The sequence below is a fragment of the Tamandua tetradactyla genome, chromosome 26, assembly GCF_023851605.1.
Source record: "Tamandua tetradactyla isolate mTamTet1 chromosome 26, mTamTet1.pri, whole genome shotgun sequence".
Lineage (NCBI taxonomy): Eukaryota > Metazoa > Chordata > Mammalia > Pilosa > Myrmecophagidae > Tamandua > Tamandua tetradactyla.
Genome location: NC_135352.1, coordinates 5,291,131 through 5,314,945, shown reverse-complemented (window position 1 = coordinate 5,314,945; position 23,815 = coordinate 5,291,131). Strand labels below are relative to the sequence as shown.

General features: G+C 43.3%; 1 protein-coding gene and 1 long non-coding RNA gene across 2 annotated transcripts in view; one reads left to right on the top strand and one right to left on the bottom strand.

Moving 5' to 3' along the window:
- The window catches only part of LOC143669960 (uncharacterized), a 71,912-nt gene extending 55,436 nt beyond the window's left edge, over positions 1-16,476 (bottom strand). Inside the window, exon 1 of the long non-coding RNA XR_013169157.1 lies at positions 16,404-16,476. This is a non-coding gene — a long non-coding RNA (uncharacterized LOC143669960). The remainder of the gene's footprint in view (positions 1-16,403) is intronic.
- Positions 15,205-23,815, top strand: part of EIF4EBP1 (eukaryotic translation initiation factor 4E binding protein 1) — a 21,531-nt gene continuing 12,920 nt past the window's right edge. The window contains exon 1 of the mRNA XM_077144618.1: positions 15,205-15,392. Coding sequence (XP_077000733.1) covers positions 15,248-15,392 — 145 coding nt within the window. The 5' untranslated portion in view covers positions 15,205-15,247. The remainder of the gene's footprint in view (positions 15,393-23,815) is intronic.

Sequence of the window (23,815 nt, the reverse complement as noted above, 5' to 3'; positions counted from 1 at the left end):
GAGGTTATCCTGGTAGGGTTATTCTTATGCATTAAGTAGATATCACCTTGTTGTTCAAGATGTAGCGGAGAGGCTGGAGGGAACTGCCTGAAAATGTAGAGCTGTGTTCCAGTAGCCATGTTTCTTGATGATGATTGAACAATGATATAACTTTCACAATGTGACTCTGTGAATGTGAAAACCTTGTGTCTGATGCTCCTTTTATCTACCATATCAACAGACGAGTAGAACATATGGAATAAAAATAAATAATAGGGGGAACAAATGTTAAAATAAATTTAGTTTGAAATGCTAGTGGTAAATGAAAGCGAGGGGTAAAGGGTATGGTATATATAACTTTTTTTCTTTATTATCGTTTTCTTTCTTTTTCTGTTGTCTTTTTATTTCTTTTTCTAAATCGATGCAAATTTTCTAAGAAATGATGAATATGCAACTATGTGATGATATTAAGAATTACTGATTATATATATAGAATGGAATGATAGCTTATTGTTTTGTTTGTTTGTTGTTAATTTTTTTAATTAATAAAAAAAGAATAAAATATAGAGAAATTCATTTTTAAAAATTAGGTGCACGACATACTCTGAAAACTACAAAGCATTGTTGAAAGAAAATAAACATCTAAATAAATGGAAAAATATATATATTTGCGAAGTCCCCTTGGGGGAATGAAGAAAAAGGGGGAAATAGTTGATTTCCCTGTTGGAGAATTTCTGATATTCTTGCAAGGAGTAGGGACAACCAAATCAATAGCCTGAGCCCTTGATCTTGGGGTTCACCCCTATTAAAACTTATTCCTGCAAAGGTTAGGCCAAGCCTAATTAAAATTATGCTTCATAGTTACCCTCAGAAGATCTCTTTTGTTGCTCAGATGTGGCCTTTCTCTCTAAGCCAACTCTGCAAGTGAACACATTGCCCTCCCCTGCTACTTGGGACATGACCCCCAGGGGTGTACAATTCCCTGGCAATATGGGACAGAAATCCGGGGATGAGCTTGGACCCAGCATCAAAGGATTAAGAATACCTTCTTGAATGATCATGATGATGAATATGCAACTATGTGATGATATTGTGAATTACTGATTATATATGTAGAATGGAATGATCAAAATAGGAATGTTTGCGTTTGGTGTTTTTTTGGTATTTAAAAAAATAAAGTTAAGAAATTAAAAAAACAGAAAAGAAAAGAATACCTTCTTGATCAAAAAGGGGAAGAGAGAAATGAGAAAAATAAAGTCTCAGTGGTTGAAAGATTTCAAACAGAGTTGAGGGGTTATCCTGGAGGTTATTCTTATGCATTATATAGATATTCCCTTTTTAGCTTATGGTGTATTGGTGTGGCTAGAGGGAAGTACCTGAAACTATAGAGCTGTGTTCCAATAGCCTTGTTGCTTGAAGATGATTGTATAACGCTATAGCATTTACAGTGTGACTGTATAATTTTGAAAACCTTGTGTCTGATTCTCCTTTTATCTAGCGTATGGACAGATGAGTAAAAATATGGATAAAAATAAACAAGATACAAAGGTTAAAATAAATTGGATAGATGGAATTATTAGTGGTCAAAGAGAGGGAGGAGTAAGGGGTATGGTATGTATGAGGTATTTTTCTTTTTTCTTTATTTCTTTTTTGGAGTGATGCAAATGTTCTAAAAAAGTGGTCATGATTGTACACCATGCATGGAATATTTGTATGTTAAGTTTTATCAATAAAAGTATTCTTTAAAAAAAAGGACATTATCAAGAAAGTGAAAGACAACCTACAAAATGGGAGAATATAATTGCAAACCATGTATCATATATGAGCTTAAGATCCAGAATATGTAAAGAACTTCTACAATGTAACAACAAAAAGACAAATAGCCCAATTAAAACATGGCTAAGGCCAGATATCCCTGAAGATTGAGAGAATGATCACATGAGAGGGAGGAGTTGTAACTGAGGAGTTACGATTTAACAAATGACCACGACTACTGACTCATTATATGGATATTTCTTTTTAATTTCTAGTGCATTAGAATAGCCAGAAGAAAATACCTGAAATTGTTGAACTGAAATCCAGTAGCTTTGATCTCTGATAATGACTGTATAACTATATAGCCTTCATCTTGTGATTGTATAACTGACACCCCCTGTCCTAGTTTGCTAGCTGCCAGAATACAATATACTAGAACTGGAATGGCTTTTAAAAAGGGGAATTTAGGGCGGGCCGCGGTGGCTCAGCGGGCAAAGTGCTTGCCTGCTATGCCGGAGGACCTCGGTTCGATTCCCGGCCCCAGCCCATGTAACAAAAACGGAGAAACAGAATACAATAAAACAAGAAAATGTTTAAAAGATGTTTCCCTTCCTTCCTTCCTTCCTTCCTTCTATCCTTCCTTCCTTCTCTCTGTCTTTCCTTTAAAAAAAAAAAAAAAAAAAGGGGAATTTAATAAGTTACAAGTTTACAGTTCTAAGACTGTGAAAATATCCCAAGTAAAGCACATCTATAAAAATGTCCAAATTAAAGCACCAACAAGAGGCAACCTTCACTCTAGAAAGGCCGATGAAGTTCAGGGTTTCTCTTCAACTGGAAAGGCTCATGGCAAACATGGTGACATCTGCTAGCTTTCTCTCTGTGCTCTTTGTTTCGTGAAGCTCCCTCAGGGGCGTTTTCCTTCTTTATCTCCAAAGGTCTCTGGCTGTGTGGGATCTCGGCCTGATGGCTCTGCTGCATTCTCCCATTCTGAAGCTTTCTCCAAAAGTTTCCTCTTTGTTTGGATTCCAGTAAACTAGTTAAGACCTACCTGGGATGGGTGGAGTCACATCTCCATCCAATCAGAGGTTAATACCCACCATTGGGTGAGTCACATTTCTGTGGAGACAACCTAATCAAGTTTCCAACATACAGTACTGAAAAAAGGTTTAAAAGAAACGTTGCACCCACAAGATTGCATTAGAATTAAACATGGCTTTTCTAGGGTACATAAATCCTTTCAAACCAGCATACTCCCTTGATTCAGTGTCTGTGTAGATGAATAATAAAATAAAGACATGCATGAAAATAATAATAACAGGCAAGGAATACAGGGTGGGAACCCCTAAATAATCTACAGACAATAGTTAATAGTACTACTTTTATAATCTGTCATCTATTGTAACAAATGTAATTACTGTTAAAAAAAAAAACAGTAGAATTACAAAAAATGTGCTGTCATCAATTGTAACAAGTTTTCCTCACCAATGCAAGTGTTGGTGGTGGAGAGGTATATGGGAACCCTGCATTTTATGCGTGATTGTTCTATAAACCCAAAACTTCTCTAATAAAAATTCAAAAGGATAAAACAGTGAGGAGAAGAAAGACAACCATCGGCAGTACCTCCTCACTCTCTACACACTTCCACTTCCTCTCAAGCCCTTCCCCTTTATAATTAAAGCCAAGCAAAGAAAAAAAAATGGACAAAGGACTTGAATAGATATTTTTCCCAAAGAGGATATACAAAAGGCTAATAGGTACATGAAAAGACACTCAGCATCATTAACCACTAGGGAAATGCAAATGAAAACCACAGTGAGAAACCATTTCAAGCCCAGGAGGATGGCTACTATTTAAAACACAGAAAATAACAAGTGTTAGAGAGGATTCAGAGAAATTGGAACTCTAGGGAATTGTTACTGGGAATGTTGCACAGTGCCTCTAGCTTTAAAAGTTACCAGAGGGGAAAAAAATAGAAGACACAAAAATAAAAGTTACCAGAGGCAATAGTAATCAAATGTATCATTGGGAATCCTTCCTGTCAGCACACGTATTCACTGGCCATGACCCCAGAGGTCTTTCTTGCACAATAAGAGTTTCTGGGCTCCTTGTCTATACTACCTGCCCCAGATATGGATTCAGTGAGTAGGGAAGCATGCAGATTCTCAGCTGACTAGAGGATAGAAGAGTCTCTTTAAAAAGAAACTGTTCGATTGCCGACTTCCAGGTCAAGATGGCGGCTTAACAACATGCGCGTTTTAGTTCGTCCTCCAGAACAACTACTACATAACCAGAAACAGTACAGAACAGCTCCCAGAGCCACGATAGTGACCGGACACACAGCGTACCCCACTCTGGACCAGCTGGACCAGCTGCAAGCACCCCCCAGAACCATGAATTCCCAAAGCTGTGGCGGCCAGTGCCCCTCCCCCACAGGCCACTTCCCAGAGGGGAAAGGAAAGGACTTTACCAGCAGCAGGGACTGGGCACAATCAAACGCCAATTGTGGAAATAATTAACAAATTCTGACTACTAAAAATAGGCCCCCAGCTTAGGTGAACCTGATCAAAGCAGAGGTTGCTCATTTTTGCCCCGGCGCCAAGGGGGCAGGACTGACAGAAAAAGGGGGAAAAAAAAGAAAAAAAAGAGAGAAGGAAACAGAGGTTTTTGTGGCTGTGTATCTACAAAGGCTTGACTGCCTCTGGATACAGTGGCAGGACTTTTCAGACTACAACTGCCCCAGGCATAGGCAGAAGTGAGCTCTTTTGGGGGCTTGTCTGGAGCCTGTGCCTTCCCCAGGGGAGGGGTGAAGCCCCACCCAGGTGGAATCCCTCCATCAAGGAATTCAGACCCCAGGGTTTGGTCATTTGAAGACATTAAAACCAGCTTACAACCTCTCCTCTGTCTCCACCACGCCCCCAGTAGGGAGAGTCTGCTAAAGTTAAAGGTACTGCATCATCTTATGCTGGTGGGACCTGCAGTCAGACAAGCACCACATACTGGGCAGGATAAGAAAAACCCAGTCCAGAGACTTCACAGGAAAGTCTTTCAAAATGCTGGGTCTCATCCTCAGGGAAAACCGACTCAGGTGATTCCTTCCTCCTGAGAGGAGGCCAGTTTGGTCTGGAAAAATCTGGCTGGGGTCTATAATATCTAAGTAGACCCTCCTAAGTGTGTGGGGGGGAAAGGCACCACACAAGCAGGGCAAGAAACAAGAAAACAAGAACTGAAAAATTTTCCTCTGTTAAGCAAAACTTAAGCTAAAGATCCAGATAAAGCTGAACAGAATGTCAAAGAACAGACAGACAACAAATTCATCCAGCAAGAAAACCCTAGATAAAAGAAGTAAAAGCAATCTCCAGAATAAGCTAATTAAGGTAATTAAATGCCTAGACACCAGCAAAAAATAACAAATCACATTAGGAAAATTGAAGATATGGAGCAGTCAAAGGAACAAACCAACAATTCAAATGACATACAGAAGCTGAAACAATTAATTCAGAATGTACGAACAGACATGGAAAACCTCATCAAAAACCAAATCAATGAATTGAGGGAGGATATAAAGAAGGCAAGGAAAGAACAAAAAGAAGAAACTGAAAGTCTGAAAACACAAATCACAGAACTTATGGGAATGAAAGACACAGTAGTAGAGATGAAAAAAAAAAAACAATGGAAACCTACAATGGTAGATTTCAAGAGACAGAACATAGGATTTCTGAACTGGAGGACGGAACATCTGAAATCCAACAAGATACAGAAACTATAGGGAAAAAAATGGAAAAATATGAGCAGGGACTCAGGGAATTGAAAGACAATATGAAGCACATGAATATATGTGTCGTGGGTGTCCCAGAAGGAGAAGAGAAGGGAAAAGGAGGAGAAAAACTAATGGAGGAAATTATCACTGAAAATTTCCCAACTCTTAGGAAAGACTTAAAATTACAGATCCAAGAAGTGGATCTGTACCCCAAAGAGAATAGATCCAAATAGACATACTCCAAGACATTTAATATTCAGAATGTAAGAGGTCAAAGAGAAAGAGAGGATCTTGAAAGCAGCAAGAGAAAAGCAATCCATCACATACAAGGGAAGCCCAATAAGACTATGTGCAGATCTCTCAGCAGAAACTATGGAGGCGAGAAGACAGTGGGATAATATATTTAAATTATTAAAAGAGAAAAACTGCCAACCAAGAATTCTATATCCAGCAAAATTGTCCTTCAAAAAATGAGGGAGAAATTAAAACATTTTCAGACAAAAAAATCACTGAGAGAATTTGTGACCAAGAGACCAGCTCTGCAAGAAATATTAAAGGGAACACTAGAGACAGATACGAAGACAGAAGAGAGAGGTGTGGAGAAGAGTGTAGAAAGGAAGACTATGAGTAAAGGTAAAAAGAAGGAAAACTAGATATGACATATAAAATCCAGAAGGCAAAATAGTAGAAGAAAGTACTACCCATGCAGTAATAACACTGAATGTTAATGGATTAAACTCTCCAAACAAAAGACATAGTCTGGCAGAATGGATTAAAAAACAGGACCCATCTATATGCTGTATCTACTCAAAGGACATGAGGGCAAGGACACAAACAGACATTTGCACACCAATGTTTATAGCAGCATTATGTACAATTATGAAGAGATAGAAACAGCCAAAGTGTCCATCAACAGATGGGTGACTAAAAAAAACTATGGTATATACATAAGATGGAATATTATGCAACTGTAAGAGAGAATAAAGTTATGAAGTATGTAACAACATGAATGGACCTTAAGGACATTATGCTGAGTGTGATTAGCCAGAAACAAAAGGACAAATACTGTATGGCCTCACTGATATGAACTGACATTAGTGAATAAACTTGGAATATTTCCTTGGTAACAGAGACCATTAGCTTATTCTGGAGATAGAAATTGTGTAAGATATTGGGTAACTGGAGCTGAAGGGATACAGATTGTGCAACAGAACTGAATATAAAAACTCAGAAATGGACAGCACACTATTACCTAACTGTAATACAATTATGTTAAAACACTGAATGAAGCTGCATATGAGAATGATGAGGGAGGAGGGCTGGGGCATAAATGAAATCACAAAGAAAGATAGACGATAAAGATTGAGATGGTGTAATCTAGGAATGCCTAGAGTGTATAATGATAGTGACTAAATGTACAAATTAAAAAAATGTTTTTGCATGAGGAAGAACAAAAGAATGTCATTACTGCGGTGTGCTGAAAATAGATGGTACTTCATATTTTAAAATTTCAACTAATGCGTGAGACTAAAGCAAAAAATGTTTATTTGGTACAAATCTAAAAAAAAAAAGTAACTGTTCGATATTTGTAAGAACTTTCTACTTGATATTTTTAAGAACATTTACAGTTTTGACAGCTGATCAATGGTTTCTAAGTTAGTGTTTAATATTTAGAATTTAAGAACTTTGTTATCTGAATTTGTAGATTTTTTTTCCTTGTTGCCTTAATTTTAAAATGGTTCATGAAACTTGCTATGCAAACACAGGCTTTACAGTAATTATATGGATGCCTTATTTAAATATACCTGTGGTTAAGCTAACTAAGATAACCATTTTTGGTGGCTCTCAGTGTATTGTTTGTTTTCTTAAATAAAAAATAAATTTTAAAAATTAAAAAAAAAAAAGAAACTGTTCTTACTGTGAGAAATAGCTTTGCTATTGAGATTTTCACAGGTAAATCAAGGCTGAGAGTTACGGAGTCACTGACAGAGAGTACATAGGGGCTGGATGTTGGGAAGCCTCCGGACATGTTAATCGGCCAATGGCATGGGCCCACTAGCAGGACTACCCAAAAAGACAAAATAGAGGAGAGAGTAAAAGGAAACCAACTTGCTAATCGAGGTCATGGTGGACAAGTACTATGGAGCCATTGGCCAAGCCTGCAAGGTTCCTCCAGGCCTGATGAAGACTACTCTTGATTCCCATCACTGTATTTATTCACCTCACAAAGCCTTTCCTACCAGAAGGACTGGGCCTGTGTGCCTGTCCTGGAAGGAGAACATGACTGCAAGCTGTGATGCTACAGACCTGTCTGGAATGGAAGCCAGAACTTCCTGGAAAAAATAGTGCCTGAATCCACATCTGGGGCAGGAAGCACAGAAAAGCACTTCCGCAAACCCCTTACTGTACAAGAAAGCACATGAGCCACCAAAGATTACTGGGTCATGGCAAAAGGACACACAAGTGAACATGAAGGATTTCCCAACATTGAAGTGAGGGGGGACATTTCCAGGATCAAATATCTGCAATTGTGTAACTATGGTGATACACGCATGCATATGCACACATACTGCCTCTCCCTGCCTAGCCTAAGGGGCTGCAGAAGCCAGCCTCTTCTAAAGTTGTGATTCAGTAAATCTGGAAGCATCTCTCTCTCTTGGGGTTCTTGCCACTTCTGTCCCCAGACACCCTTTCCAAAGGAACTCTCTCTTGGCTGTCCTTCCCAGTGGTCTAGCTCAGCAGAGTTGCACTGAGAGGCAAGCCCAAGAGAACCAGTGCCTGCTCGGCATGGTTCTTGATTCCTATCAATATTATTGATTAGCCTCACGAGGCATTTCATTCCAGAAGGACTGGGCTTGTGTATCTGTTTGGCTACCAGAGAAATTCCACTTTCTTAAAATGATAAGATCAGTCCCACATCCCTCCCTATGTCCCAGTGTCAAGTAAAGCAGGATGGGTTGGAATCTCTTCTCCCATCCTGCATCCTTTCCTCCTTATCTTTCTTTTCTGAGCCTAGAAAACATGCCTTGGCTCATTTTGCTTTCTTTTGACCTCTAGCTGAAGTCCTAAAACAGCCCTGTGCTAACAGATTTTAATAAGAGCCTAAGACAAAATAAGCCAGAAACAAAAGAGCAAATATTGTATGATCTCATTAGAAAATAGTTAAAAGAAAACGGGGGCCTGGATGGTAAGCTCTTACAGCAGTCACACTTAGTCCAGAGGGGTAATTGTTATTTCTGGATTTTGAGAGGCTGTTTTCTATATGTATAACCTGTTATTTAGAGATAAGAATGAAGCCGATCAGGTTGGGATTAAGGTAGAATTCAAGGGTAAGGGAGACACTGTTTGTGTTTTAGAACCTCATCTACTCTTTGAAACCAAATGAAGAAAGGTTTACTTTGTCCAGAGCCTAAATTTTCTGTAGCACATAATCTAACTCAACCTGTCTGGATACATCATTTAAACAATCCAAACACAGGGAGCCCAGAATGAGAATGAGGGCCTTACATATGAAACCAGAAGGAAAGACAGACAATAAAGACTGAGATGGTATAATTTAGGAAAGCCTAGAGTGTACAATGATAGTGACTAAATGTACAAAATTAAAAGATGTTTTTGCATGAGGAAGAACAAAGGAATGTCAATATTGCAGGGCGTTGAAAATAGATGGCCATTCATATTTTAAAACTTCAACTTCTGAGTGAGACTAAAGCAAGAAATGTTTATTTGGTGCATAATTTATATTTTGACTAGTGCATTTCCAAATTTAACTTATATGGACAATTTAATTGAACACCATAGGTACACGGAACCTTGAATAGTGCATAAGATTTTGTTGTTTTGTCCAGGTTAGTCTGATGCCTTGATAAACTCCAGAGTGATTTGAACAGTGAATAAAGAAGTATTTGCAAAGTCCCCTTGGGGGAATGGGGAGAAAGGGGGAAAAATTCAACTTCCCTTTTTGGAGAATTCCTGATATTCTCGCAAGCAGCAGGGACAACCAAATCAATAGGCTGAACCCTCAATCTTGGGGTTTGCCCCTATGAAACCTATCCCTGCAAAGGATAGGCTAAGCCTACTTAAAATGAGGCCTAAGAGTCACCCCCAGAGAACATCTTTGTTGCTCAGATGTGGCCTCTCTCTCTCTGACATGGCAAGCAAACTCACTGCCCTCCCCTGCTTTATGTGGGACATGACTGCTAAGGGTGTAAACCTCCCTGGAAATGTGGGACAGAAATCCTAGGATGAGCTGGGACTTGGTATCAAGGGATTGAGAAAACCTTGACCAAAAGAGGGAAGAGGAAAATGAGACAAAATAAAGTGTGTCAGTGGCTGAGAGATTTCAGAGTCAAGAGGTTATCCAGGAGGTTCTTTTTAAGCATTATATAGATAGATATCCCCTTTTTGGTTTATGGTGTATTAGAGTGGCTAGAGGGAAGTACCTGAAACAGTAGAACTGTGTTCCAATTGCCATCTTTCTTAAAGATCAAGGGCCTGGCCTATTGATTTGGGTGTCTCTAATGCTTGACATAATATCAAGGGTTTCCCAGGTGGTAAAGCTTAATAGTTCCTTATTTTTTCTCCAATCTCTAGGAAATTTGCCAATACTTTTTGATTATCTACTTAACATACTCTGGGATGTGTCCAGGCATTACATTAAGTTATACAGGATTAAAGTCCTTCGTTCTTTTTTTTTTTTTTTTAATATTTTTATTGTAAATAACAAACATACAAACATTCTTGACATGGTTATAATCAATGGCTCACAATATCATCACATAGTTGTATATTCATCACCAAGATCATTTGATCATTGATCTTCAGGCTTGCTCTTGTGAAGCTTATGTATGTAGTTGAAAAGCTTAGCCTACCTATAGGTATGCCTAAGAGTTACTTCTGGAGGACCTCTTTTGTTGCTCAGATGTGACCTCACTCTCTAAGCCCAACTCTGCAAGTGAAATCATTGCCCTCCCCACTATGTGGGACATGACATCCAGAGGTGAAAGTCTCCCTGGTGGTGTGGGAGATGACTACCGGGAATAAGTCTGGCCCTGGCACCGTGGGATCAACAATGCCATCCTGACAAAAAGGGGGGAAAGAAGGGTAACAAATAAACTATCGGTGGCTAAGAGAATTCAAATAGAGTCAAGAGGCTACTCTGGAGGTCACTCTTACATAAGTTTCAGTTAGACATTGCTACCTATCATGTCTTGCCAAACCCCAATCAAAACCAATCCTGCCAATCCTAAAGAACACCTAGGACATTCTATAAAATTCTGCAAAGGATCCATGCACTAGGGTAACTTTCCAGAAACCAACAACCTCCGGATGAGTACCTGGACCAGATAAGTCCTGAAATGCAGAGGGCCCAGCCTCTCCAGAATATCAACTAGTTCCATCCCCTATCCCCTATTATCAACAGCCCCTCCCAATAGGAAAAAATTAGAATGGACATAGTCCTAATACTCCTTAAGAATGGGAGAATGATCAAAGGTAATGGTGGAGTTATACAGAGTAGGTTGGGTTTAACAAATGGGTATGATTGCTGAATCATTATATTGATACTTCTTTTAGTCTTCGGTATCTTAGAGCAGCAATAAGTAAAAACCTAAAATTGTAGAATTGAAACCCATACCAAATTCTGAAATCTATTGTACAACTAATTATTGTGGTGTGCTTTCAAATTTATTGCTTTTTTGTATATATATCATTTTTCACAGAAAAGAAAAAAAGTCAATTGCAATGATAAATGCACAGCTATATGATGATATTGTGAACCACTGATTGTACACTTTGGATGATTACAGGATATATGACTATATGATATATATCAATAGAAAATAAAATAATAATTTATATTAATAATTGAAAATAAGAGCCTTGAAGAGACAGAAACAAACATGTTTGACTTCAGCAGCAGTGTTACTAGAGAAAGGCTATGGATCACTTTTGCAGATGTGCTCAATAACCAATTCCTGAGACATGACGTTTCATTTATTACTAGGCACATAGCAGGAGAGCAGATGGTCTAGCAGCTCAAAATTTGTCTCCCCAAAGTAGTAATTCTGATAGTTTTATAGAGAAAAAGATGGGCAGACTTTAGGACAATGAGCACAGTGGCCCCAGATGATATAATTAGAGGTGATCTAATTATTGAGCATGCGCAGATCGATTATATGCTTAGAGAACGTATGTAAGAAAATGGTGGAATGAGGTATACGTGACTCGCAAGTTAAAGTCTAAGCTACTGTGCATGCAAGAGGGTCCACTTTGGTTAGATCCAGTCTCCCACATCAAGATAACTTTGGGTTTTGGGTGGGTTAAGTTCTGGGCTGATCCAGGACCCTTCATTAATAAACATTAGGGGTTGTCTTTAGTGATTACAAGCCTCTAAAGTTGAAAAACGGTATAACTTGGTACAAATGAAGGTTAGTCCCAGGTTTTCACAATCACAGGGGCAGAAGATAAGGACTATATAATCATTATCAGAGATCAAGGCAGCTGGATTACAGTTTAGAGATTTCAGTATTTCCCTCTATTCCAATATACCAGAAAGCAAAAAGGATTATCTATATAATGATTCAATAATCAAAATCATCTCTTAAAACCCTTATTTCTTGGTTACAGCAGCACCCAAAACTATTATTATGACCTCTCAGAGGTAACTGCTAAAGAGAGGCAGTAAAGACATGTTCCCTGTCCTAAAGAAGCTGATACCAAATCAGAAGATTTGATATGAACGAGTCCCTGATAAATAAGAAGGAGAAATTATTGCAGGCAAAATGACTGGACCAGAAACAGAACTGAGGAAGGAGTCTGTCTGAGACCTAGAATATCAATGCAGAGGGTCCTCAGAGATCTTCAAATCCATCCCCTTATTTGACAGATAAGGAGATCATGGCTCAGAGAAGGAAAGTGACTAGACCAAGCTGAACAGCTCTTTAGTGGCAGAACTAGGGTGCAAACCCACAGCTCCTGATTCCCAGACTAGTGCTTCTACTATAATCACACGTTCTAGCCTACGGAAACTGCTGTGTCTTGATTCTTGGGAGCTGCTACCTTTGTGTGAGGGGCTTGTCTGGCCTTAGATGTGGAGGTGATGACCCCAGGTCTAGTCAGTCAGCAGCCCTCTGACCCCTCTGTAATTTCCCTCTTCCCCTTCTCCACCCCATTGCATGCTGAGGTCCTTGCAAGTATTGAGCTTTCTAAGCAGCCTCCTTCTCTAGACTCTTAGCCCCATGAGCTCCAGGCCTCAGATCTGACCAAACTTGCACATCCAAAAAACCAACAGCAAAACCACTTTCAGAACATCTCCTCCCCAAGGGAGGATGGACTTCTTAGCACAATGAGAAAGCACTGCCCAGCGCTCGCAGGTAGAAGACTGGGCATTTAATGGCTGTGTGATCTTGGGCAAAACTCTGCCCCTCTCTGGGCCTCAGTTTTCTGCTGTCTTTTAAAAAATAAGATGAGGGTGAATATTGTCCGGGATGATCTATAATGAACCTGCCACAGGTAAAATCTGATGATTCTGTAACTGAGAAGTTAGGATGTAAGGGATGATTATGTTGCGGAATCATTAAACCGTATTTCTTTTTGCTTTCTGGTATATTGGAGCAAACAGAGGGAAAGACCTGAAATCCTTGAACTGTAATCCAATGTCCTTGACCTCTGATAGTGATTGTATAGCCTTTATCTTATGCCTTTGTGATCACAAAAGCCTCATGACTGACCCTCATTTCTACCCATTTTATCTGGTTTTTCAACTTTGGTGTCTTGGATCACTAACGACAGCGCCTAATGTACTTTTATTTTTATTTTTTATATATTTTTTGTATGCTGTATGGTGGGGGGTCACATTTCCTTCTTTTTCCATGTGACTGTGCCATTATTGCAGCACCATGTGTTCATTTTTGGGGGTGGGGGGACGAAGTGCATGCCTAACATTTATTAACGAAAGGCACTGGATCAGTCTAAAGCAAACCCAGCCCAATTCCAAAGTTATTACTGGATCTAACCGAAACGGGCCTGCTTGGCATGCGAAGCTTAGACTTTAACCTATAAGTGACCTAGACCTCATTATAATACTAAAAATCATGCCCATCATCATATTAAGGCCACCATTTCTTTTTTCTTTTTTTCTTTTTTTAAGGCCACCATTTTCTTACATATGTTCTAGGACTAAGCATGTAATCAATCTGCACATGCTCAATAATAAAAACACCTCTACTTACATCATCGAGAACCACTGCACTCATTATCCAACCACCTGCCCATCTTTTGATACTCTAAAACCACAGATTTACTGCAGTTCAGGAAAAAAGATTTGGGGGCTGATATGCCATCTGATCTCTTGCTTCAGGCCTGTCAATAAACTCTTTATCTCTTTGAAACCCTAGTGTCTTGAGAATTGGTTCTTTAAACACTTTGGGCAAAAAATCCAACACCTTTGTTTCTTAACAATTCCCTTGTCAGGGACACCAAATGTGACTATCTAACAGCAGGCAGTAAAGTTCTGGAAATAACTTTAGGATGGCTTTAACACTGCTTCACTGCAGAATAACGGTACCCAATAGAAATATAATGAGTCACATATATCATTAAATTTTTTCTTATGGTCACATTTTAAAAAGTAAAATAAAAAGTAAAAAGAAAGGCGAAATTTATTTTAATACATTTTACTTAACCTAAAATATTCAAAATGTTATCAAACTCAGCTCAATTTAAAAGGATAATGTCCTAAGAACACCTCAGAACGATTTAGAAGGCCCTTCACAATTCTGCCCCAATTTCTTTCTCTAAAATGAGGCTATAATGACTTTTTTTTTTTTTTTTGGCATGAGCAGGCACTGGAATCCAACCCGCGTCTCCGACTTGGCAGGAAAGAATTCTGCCTGCTGCGCCACCGTGGCCCGCCCTAAAATGATATTTTTTTAACCCAACAAAGTTTTCCAGCCTCCTTGCATTTTTCCCTCTCTGGCTGGGGAACTTCTGCATCTCCTTGAAGATTCATTCCCTAGTTCCATCCTTCATTCATTCATTTAAAGAGGGTCTGCTGGATCAGGCAGCTTGCTGGAGGTTGGACCCAAAATGGAAACTACGTTGGTTCACTATGGGCACCTTCTTAGACCAATCCTTCCCCCTTCCCGCAAAGCTGAGATGGTTCCTGGAGGAGCCGCTTGAGCTCTAGCTGAACCCTTATCATCCAGCAATTTGGGTCACGTGCCCTTCTCCCACACCCTCCCCAAAGGCGGGTTACCTGCTTTATTTGCACGTATTTATTTCTTGAATGTCAGTCATATGGTGAATGCCCAATAAACAAATGAGGAGTGAATGACAATCAATCTCCTCCGGGAAAGAAGGAAGCAAGGGTTGGGAAGAATACCTGGCGTGATGTCTTAAAGTAGAAATCAGGAGTCCCCAGAGTGGGCCGGGCCTCATAGGACCCTGGCCCAGCGCCCCCAACCCAGACAGGCTTTAAACAAGAGAGGTCTCCCGCCCCGAACCTCGCCCCTGCCAGCTTAGAAGGGACAGGCAATGGGTGACCGCGCCGGGATCCCCGCGGTTGGAGCACAGACGGTCCCGACCCCGGGGTCCCAGCGCCGCCGGGGGACCCACGTGCAGGCAGCAGCGCAGGGCTGGGTGGGGCTACGGCACAGCGGTGACTACAAATCCCAGGGGGGTGCGAGCGGAAGGGGCGGTCCTGGGCGGGGCGGCCGCGCTTGGTCTGCTGCACCGGGATTTAGTACACTGGAGACCATGTCGGAGGGCAACGGCTGCAGTCAGACCCCAAGCCGGGCGATCCCGGCCACCCGCCGGGTGGTCCTGAGCGATGGCGTGCAGCTGCCGCCCGGGGACTACAGCACCACCCCCGGCGGCACACTCTTCAGTACCACCCCGGGAGGTAGGCGCCTGTTTGGGGGGCACCGCGTGCTGGCTCCGGGGAACTGGTCGTGGGGCGGACCGATGGCACCTCGCGGAAGGGGACGCGGTGCTTGGGACGCGGGCAATGGGCCGGACGGATAAGGGGCATTAAGGAGGGAGCTTGGGGTCACGGAGGTGGCCATGGGGAGTGAGCGGGCCCCCGTGGCCTGCCCTCCGGATTGTCCTCCGGAGCCCAGAGTTAGTTCTGCAAACTCCCCCTTCTGGGAGAGATAGAGGAGCACTCTCGGCCGAAACACACGCACGCTCCCTGATTGCCCCCTGCCGAGGTGTGCTTTTCCCCTTGTGGGTGTCGCGACAGTTCCAGGGTGGGACGGGGTCGGGTTAGGGTGTCCCACGGATCAGGGAGAGGCCCAGCCTGCGGCTTCTAGGGCATGGGACGGGCACTCTTATTGAATAAATAACCCCAGGGAAGGAGAGGACACCCCTCACAATACTTGTAACAGAATCCCTTTTCCTTCCCGAGGTACCCCAGTTTTGCGTTGGACTCCGTCATCGGAGTTTTGGTGGGAGGGTTGCTGAGCGCCCGGCAGCGCCTGTGGGCACGTGTGGGACAGCCCACATTCCCACGGGTGGGTTCTCCGCGGAGGGGCTCGGCGCCGCGCGCAGGGCCGTGCAGAGAAACACATTCTTCCTCCCGGGGCGGGGGGGCCGTGTGAGCTCTCCGAATGTGGATGAGGAAGAGGAAGCTGAGTCGGCACGGGTGGGGGCCATAGTCTAGGCTGCCCCCTGGGGAGCCAAGCATTCCCTCCCAGGCCGGGAGCCCCGGCTCAGTCGCGCTGATGAAACCTGCCCGCCTGTTTGCATGATGAAATCCTCATGGCTCACCACTTCCCTTCATTCCTCGCTCTGTCCCCACCCGCCTTTTCTCCTCTCCCACCGCTCGCCTTTCCCACCAAGCTATCCGAAATCGCGTTCAGCTGAGTGGCGCGCGGCGGTCGTGGAGACCCGCGCGGGCCTGCGGCGGCCTCACCTCCTGCCACATGCTCATTTTCTCAGGCAGCTGCTCCACCGCTGACGAGTACAGCCAGATCCAGCGACCTCGTATGTTTAGTCCAAAACACAATACACACGTCAGAGCCATTAGGGTTAGTAGATGTTCGTGCCTCCCCCCCCCACCCCAGCGCATGCCTCTGCCTTATTCTTCGAAACATGGCACCAAGCCCCAAAGCTTGAAAACATGTGTCATTCTCCAGAGTCACAGTTTGCCCAGATTGGGTAAGAAATAGCAGCCAGCCAGAGTAGGGAGAAATACTCTTTCTTCTATTAGTAACTAGCCAAGAGAAGTTCTCAGGGCCTCTTAGCACTCAACTCAAATTCTCTTTCCCAGCCAGCCCTTGTAGAGCCCATGCTGTTTGCTTTCTCTTTGTTATGATGTATCTTCCAGGACCTTTTTGACCATTTTGGGGTTCCTTAAGTGCAAATCTCTGTTTAATCTGTGCAGGCTAGACCCTGAGGCTGGCCCCTTTCCTGAAAGCTTTGTTGCAGGAGGAGTACTGGGCAGACTGGAAGCGGTGTCCACTCTTTATAAGAAACTCTGATTCGGTCCTCACTTTGGATCGAGAAGACCACAGCAAAACTCCTCCTCCCGTTGAAGGTTTATTCTTGGGAGAAAGGAAAGGGGCTTCTGGATCAGAGTGTAACATGTTTCTGAGGCCAACTGGAAGAAAACCCAGTGCCAGGAGCCTAAGGCCAGCTCTTCTCTTCGATGCCCAGTCAGGGTAGACACAACTCAGTCCGAATCCTGAGCCCAGCTAGCCTGCCAAAGTCGGTTTGTCTGGTCTGCCTCAGTTGGCCATGGGGTGCAGTCTACCTCCCAAGTCCAGTTTATCCCACCCCTTCGCCAGAACAGAGAAGCGTGACCTACTGATAAAAAGTCATTTCCTGGTCCTCTTTGCTTTAGTCCATGGTGGTCTCCAGGACTGTATCTCAACCTTAAATGTGCCTGTGAATTAGCTGGGGACCTCATTTAAATGCAGATTTTGACTAAGTATGCCCCTGGGTGGGGCCTGTGAGTCTGCATTTCTAATGTGCCCCCCAGTGACTGGTCCATGGGTGACATCCTGAGTCCTCAGGAATTAGTGGAATGTAGCTCCCCTTGCCTTTTCAGACCTCTGGGGTCTGGCTAAAAAGCGATGATTCTATCTAGGTAAGCTTCCGAGGTTGGGTTTGGCATCCGCTTCTAAAGGAGGGAATGGAAAGTCCGTCTTGGCAGTGTCTGCATAGGAGCCCACACTGGCAGATTTGTAGGAGGGCTCATTCTTTACGATGAGCTGCTGGGATAAGTCTCCACTAGTCACTGCAGTGCTGGTCCCTAGAGGAAAAAAACAGCAGTGGATTTGAGTGACCTCCATTCCCGTGGTTGCTCTCTATGGCCATTCATCCTTCACTCCTGAACTTAGGTGTCTGTAGGACTTGAGAGAAATTTGCATAACAGAGTGTTGGGCATGAATATTTTGAGTCGAAAATCTCCAGTGACACCATACACATCCCTTGAACTGGTAGAGCGTCTGAGTGGGTTGGAGACATCTCCTGCCTCACCCACTCAGTCTTTGCATTCCTCCTTCCATGTTGGATTTCTGACTTGCCAAAAGGGGCTGCTTGGATGGTAGGCTTACCTAAGACCTGTACTTGGGTAAAAGTAAGGTTAATCAGAAGTAAGCAGGTCTGGCTGCAGATGTTAGTGGCATCCTATTTGGTTAGACAAACAAGGTCTGTGCCCAGGAAGCTTACTCCCAAGTCTTGGGGTCGTGGAACAGATGGGAGTTCTGAAGCCACAGAACAGCCAGTGTCTCAGTGCCTTTGTCACGTGCAAAGGAGATATTGTGCTAAGGACAGGTCAAAAGAGCTTGGACATTACAGCAGTGAGGGAGAAGCCACAGGTACTCTTCCTCATATTGACCTGAGCGTCTTTTTTTATTTATTTATTTATTTTTAACATGGGTAGGCACTGGGAATCGAACCCGGGTCCTCGGGCATGGCAGGCAAGCATTCTTGCCTGCTAAGCCACCGTGGCCCGCCCCTGAGCATCTTTTTAAAGTGTGTAGAACATTCCACATAATATCCCTCTTTAAAGACTTTTTTTTAATTAAAAAAATTTAAAAAATATATATAACAAACACAAACATTCTTATGATCATTCTGTTGTACATATATAATCAGTAATTCACAATATCATCACATAGTTGCATATTCATCATCATGATCAATTCTTAGAACATTTGCATCAATTCAGAAAAAGAAAAAGGCAACAGAAAAAGATGCATACGTAACATACCCCTTACCCCTCCCCCTATTGATCACTAGCATTTCAATGCACTAAATTTATTTTAACATTTGTTCCCCCTATATTTATTTATTTTTAATCCATATGTTTTACTCGTCTGTCGATAAGGTAGATAAAAGGAGCATCAGACACAAGGTTTTCACAATCACACAGTCACATTGTGAAAGCTATATCATTATACACTCATCTTCAAGAAACATGGCTACTGGAACACAGCTCTACATTTTCAGGCAGTTCGCTCCAGCCTCTCCATTACACCTTAACTTAAAAGGTGATAACTATATTATGTGTAAGAATAACCTCCAGGATAACCTCTCCATTCGGTTTGGAATCTCTCAGCCACTGACACTTTATTTTGTCTCATTTCACTCTTCCCCCTTTCAGTCCAGAAGATTTTCTCAATCCCTTGATGCTGAGTCCCAGCTCATTCTAGGATTTCTGTCTACAGAAGGAATTGCCAGGAAGGTCCACACCCTGCGGAGTCAAGACATACGTATTTTAATTGTTTTCAGAGATTACTTTTTTTTTTCCTCAAATATTTTGAAAGGTGTGATTTTTTTTTCCTTAAAGAGCCAAAAGTCCTTCATTTCCAAATTTGCTGAAAGAGGCCAGGTTGTTGGTATAATTCAGGGAGGCATTTTCTTATACGGGACAATAAGTCATTCTAGCAGAGGACGTAGGAAGGGGCAGCAGTACTGGAAAACAAGGAATGCCCCCCAAGGTGAAGGTTTTTAAGGGAAAATGTTCATTTGTACATATATAAGGAAAACTGTTCATTTGTGCATATAGATTTTTGTGTGTACAAAGGCATGAAAAGCCTGTCATTTCTGGTCTTAAACACGTGCTGGTGTGTTTCCACCATGATGACTCATGGCATATGTTTACCTGTTTGTTTTCTTCCTTAAACAGGAAGTGCTTTCAGGGCAATCTTACTCAACTTGGTATCTCCGGGATCTCGTGCCAGGCCTCATGTTCAGAAGGTGAAGGGTTGAAAAGAATCCTGGAATGAAAGCATTACCCTTAGCATAGCTTAGTTTCTTTATCATCAGATGTAGGTCTGAACTGGCTTGATGATATTTAAATTTTATTTTCTGTCCTTTCAGTTGCAGGATATAATCAGTTATCTCAGAATGGCCCAGGAAAGGACTGATATTAACTTTCTCAGTTTTTCCATTTCTTTCAGTGTAACAGACAGATTATTTTCTGCAATAGCAGAAACTATTAGCAGAGCTTTGAAGGAAGTGACTTCACACCAGGATTGATGTTCTTGACTGGTTACCCCTCGGCATTGCTGACTGGGCAGGTGAAGGTGACTATGTCCCTAGACATAGGAAACAAAGGGCAATTCAGATGACTTTGCCCATGAAAGCTCATTGATAGAGCTCAGCTACCAGGCCTGGAGTATCAGGGCTTACCCCTTGCCCAGGGACAGCTGCCTTGGCATGAAGGGCTTATGAATTAGCGGCATGTCAAGTCATCCCCAAACTTAGTTGCTTCAACACCAGTTTATTTCTCTGCATTCCTTGGGTGGTCTTTGCTGGTCTTGTCTGGGTTCACGCACGTGGTTGCATACAGCTGGCAGCTGGGGTGGGCTGGGCTAGGAGGCCCAAGGTGACCTTACCCAACATGTCCAGAGAACTGCTGGAGACAGCGGGAAGGCTGGGAACTCTTTCTGCTTATTTTCCTGGTACTTTCGAAGAGGGCAGAAGGGAAGCTGCAAGGCCTCTTTGGTCACCCAGCATCACTCATGGGTCACCCAGCATCACTTCCACAGAATTCTCACTGGTCACAGCAAGCCACTGGGCCAACTCAGATCCAAGGAGAAGGGGAAAGAGACCTCCTCTTGGTGTAAAGAAGCAGCATGTGCTTACAGGGTTGGAAGGAGTTCTGGGGGGCATTTGCAGACATGCTTTCTCAAGGGCTAAGCCTCAAAGAAAAGGAGCCTGCTGCCTATCCTGATATGTGGCCAGCAAATTCAGGGCCAGGTGTCAGAGCAGCCTGGAATCCCAAGCCTGTGAACTGGCTGTTGGTTTAAGTACAGAGGAGATCTTCTTGAAAGTGGAGTCCCATGCCCTACTTTTAAGGCCTTATGCCCAATTGCACAAAGCAAACCATTAGGCTAGGCTACCTGGGGGAATACAGCCCACTGTGTCCTGCCTCCCTTATAAACATCCCCCCAGTCTTCCTGCCCTTTCCTCCACCGAGTTTCCTCCGCCAAGGCTGGGCAGTGGGAGTGCCCTTTAGAGGAGCCCACCCTTGCCCTGTGCCCTTCAGCTCTCTCATTCAAAGCTCCTTGATTTTCTAGAGCCCTGGCAATGGAATGGGTTCACATTTTCTTAAGTCCAGTGTCCTCAAGTAGGTTAGGAGTGAGAATGCCTCTGGTGCAGGCAGGCCCAGAGCTCCTTTTGGTTTCCTAGTCAAGCCCACAGTGGGAAGTGAAAAACTGCATGTATAGGAGTATCTGTCTGTCTGTCTGATTGTAGACTGACTTCTCTCTTATCTTCAGAATAAAATGGGAATGCAGCTCCTTCCCTTTCCAAAGAGGATGGCAGTTGGTGCTGCTTGTAACAGAGGCATTTCAGAAAGCCCCTCCCTGCTGGCAGTGAATTTCTGGGGTAGCCCCACCCTATTCTGAAATGTTTGGGGGGAAGTGAGGAAAGGGGAAGAAGCTTGGCCGGCCTTTGAAATAATCATTTCAACTGCTTTGTTCCACAAAGCCCTTTTATAAAAGTCTTGTCCTTTCTGCTTGATTTTCAACAAACTGGTCTCTTCCCTCACTTGTCACGGCCTCCGAGGGAGGGGTTATGCAGGGAAATCTGACCAGAGAGGCTCCCATTTGGTATTTGAGTAGCTTCATAAGATTCTTGGCCCCTGAGAAATGTCCAGATCTTGATTATGTTTGTGGAGCCGACAGCGCCAGGGTGAAGGAAAATCTTGGACTGCATATGCTGTGCTCCTCTCACCATGATGATTTCCCTGACAAGTCTGCCCTGCATGTCACACAGACTGTGCTGCGAGAAAAGCCACCCAGAGCCACGTGCATGAGGCGGGGACGGGGAGGAGACCCCTTCACTAGATGTCTGGCATATCTGTCCGTCTCCAGGTTGACACGGAGCTCCTGGTCAGAGCTGCATTTAAAACTGTCCAGCATAGGACAGTTTCTAGGTTGCTGGCTTATGTCGGAGAGCAAGTATTCCAACCTGCCTCCGACCCTGTTGTGAAATGCTCCCTGCCTACAGTGGGAACCACAATTGCTAGAGCTATAGGGGAGAATTCCTCTGCCAGAGAAGCCTGCCTAGGGGAAGATGGGAACAGGCTAGTCCTAAATTTGAATCCCCAGGGTGTAGGTACTAGAGGGAGGTGACGAAGAAATCGAGGCTGGATTCTTGCTCTGGGAACATCCCCATTTTAGCCAAATAAATACTCAAAGGAATGGCAAAAGTCCAAAGCCTCCTTTGATTTTTCCAGTTGCAATCACCCACTGCGGTGCCCATTTTTAAAGTGGGTAGCATTTAGGATTGGAGGCAGGACAGGCTACATCTACCCCTAAGTAGCTGGAGTCGGCGGGGGGGGGTTGCTTTCTAAGCCTCAGTTTCCTCCACTACAAATTGAGGACAATAATAGCATCTCCCCTGGAGGGGTGATGGTAGGGGTTAAGACACAGCCCCCCAGCCCCCCAGCCTGGGCTGATGAGATGGATATAGTGTAGCCCCCTTATCTAAGCATTCCTTCCTGCAGTACTTGTTTTGCAGACCTGCCGGGCTCTACTGGCTGCAGAAAGCGCGCACACACACACACACACACACACACACACACACACTCCTTGGCCTCTGCATTAATTTTCCAGGACTGCAGCAAAGTGCCCCAAACGGAGTGGCCGGGCTCTACTGGCTGCAGAAAGCACACACACACACACACACACACACACACACACACACACACACACACACACACACACACACACACACACACACATATACTCCTTGGCCTCTGCATTAATTTTCCAGGACTGCAGCAAAGTGCCCCAAACGGAGTGGCCGGGCTCTACTGGCTGCAGAAAGCACACACACACACACACACACACACACACTCCTTGGCCTGGCTGCAGAAAGCACACACACACACACACACACACACACACACTCCTTGGCCTCTGCATTAATTTTCCAGGACTGCGGCAAAGTGCCCCAAACGGAGTGGCTCACAAATAACAGATTTATTTTCTCATGGTGTTGGAAGCCAGTATTTCAACATCAAGGGCTGTGCTGCCTCTGAAGGCCCTGGAGAAGGCTCCTTCCTGGCCTTTGTTTGCTGCTGGTCACCCCAGGTGTTCCTGGGCGTGTGGCAGCCTAACTCCAGTTGCTGCTTGTGTCTCTTTGTGTCCCCCTGTCTCCACATCTCCCCCTCCTTATAAGGACACCAGTCACATTGAATTAGAACTCACCCTTTTCAGTCTGGCCTCATCTTAGCCTGATGACATCTGCAAAGACTCTGTTTCCAAATAAGGTCTCACTCAAAGGTCTTGGAGGTTGGGACTTCAGCATATCTTTTGGGGGACACAATTCAACCCACAGCCTCCTGTTCCTGGTTTGTGACTTTTCTCTCCTGTTGTGCATGCGCTCCAGCAATTTTCTTTTTAATAGCAATGATATGTATGACTTGTATTCTCATACAAGGAATCTTGACATTCAACATTTTATTTCATGTTTATGATAATCCTGTGAGGTGTGAATTTTATTACCCTCCTCTTTTAGTTGAGGAATGAAATTGCCACTTGGAGTTAAGGGAGCGGTCTGGGACAAGCCTAGGCTTAAACCCAGAACTGCCTCCAAACCCTGTACTATTTGCACACGTTAAGAGCCTGCCAAGAAGGAGATCCTAAAATAAATGCTAACATCAGAACTGGAATGGACCTGAGAGATTACCTATAAAGCCTGACGCCTGTTTAGTGATTTAAAAATAGTTTGAGTGAGTCTAGTACAGCCCCCTTGTTTTACACACAAGGAAACTAAACCCTAGGGGAAAATCCATTTTGCTTGTACATTCAAGCAAACTGTCACCAATACAAAGCATGGCTTGAGAAAAAGATTTTTCTTGTA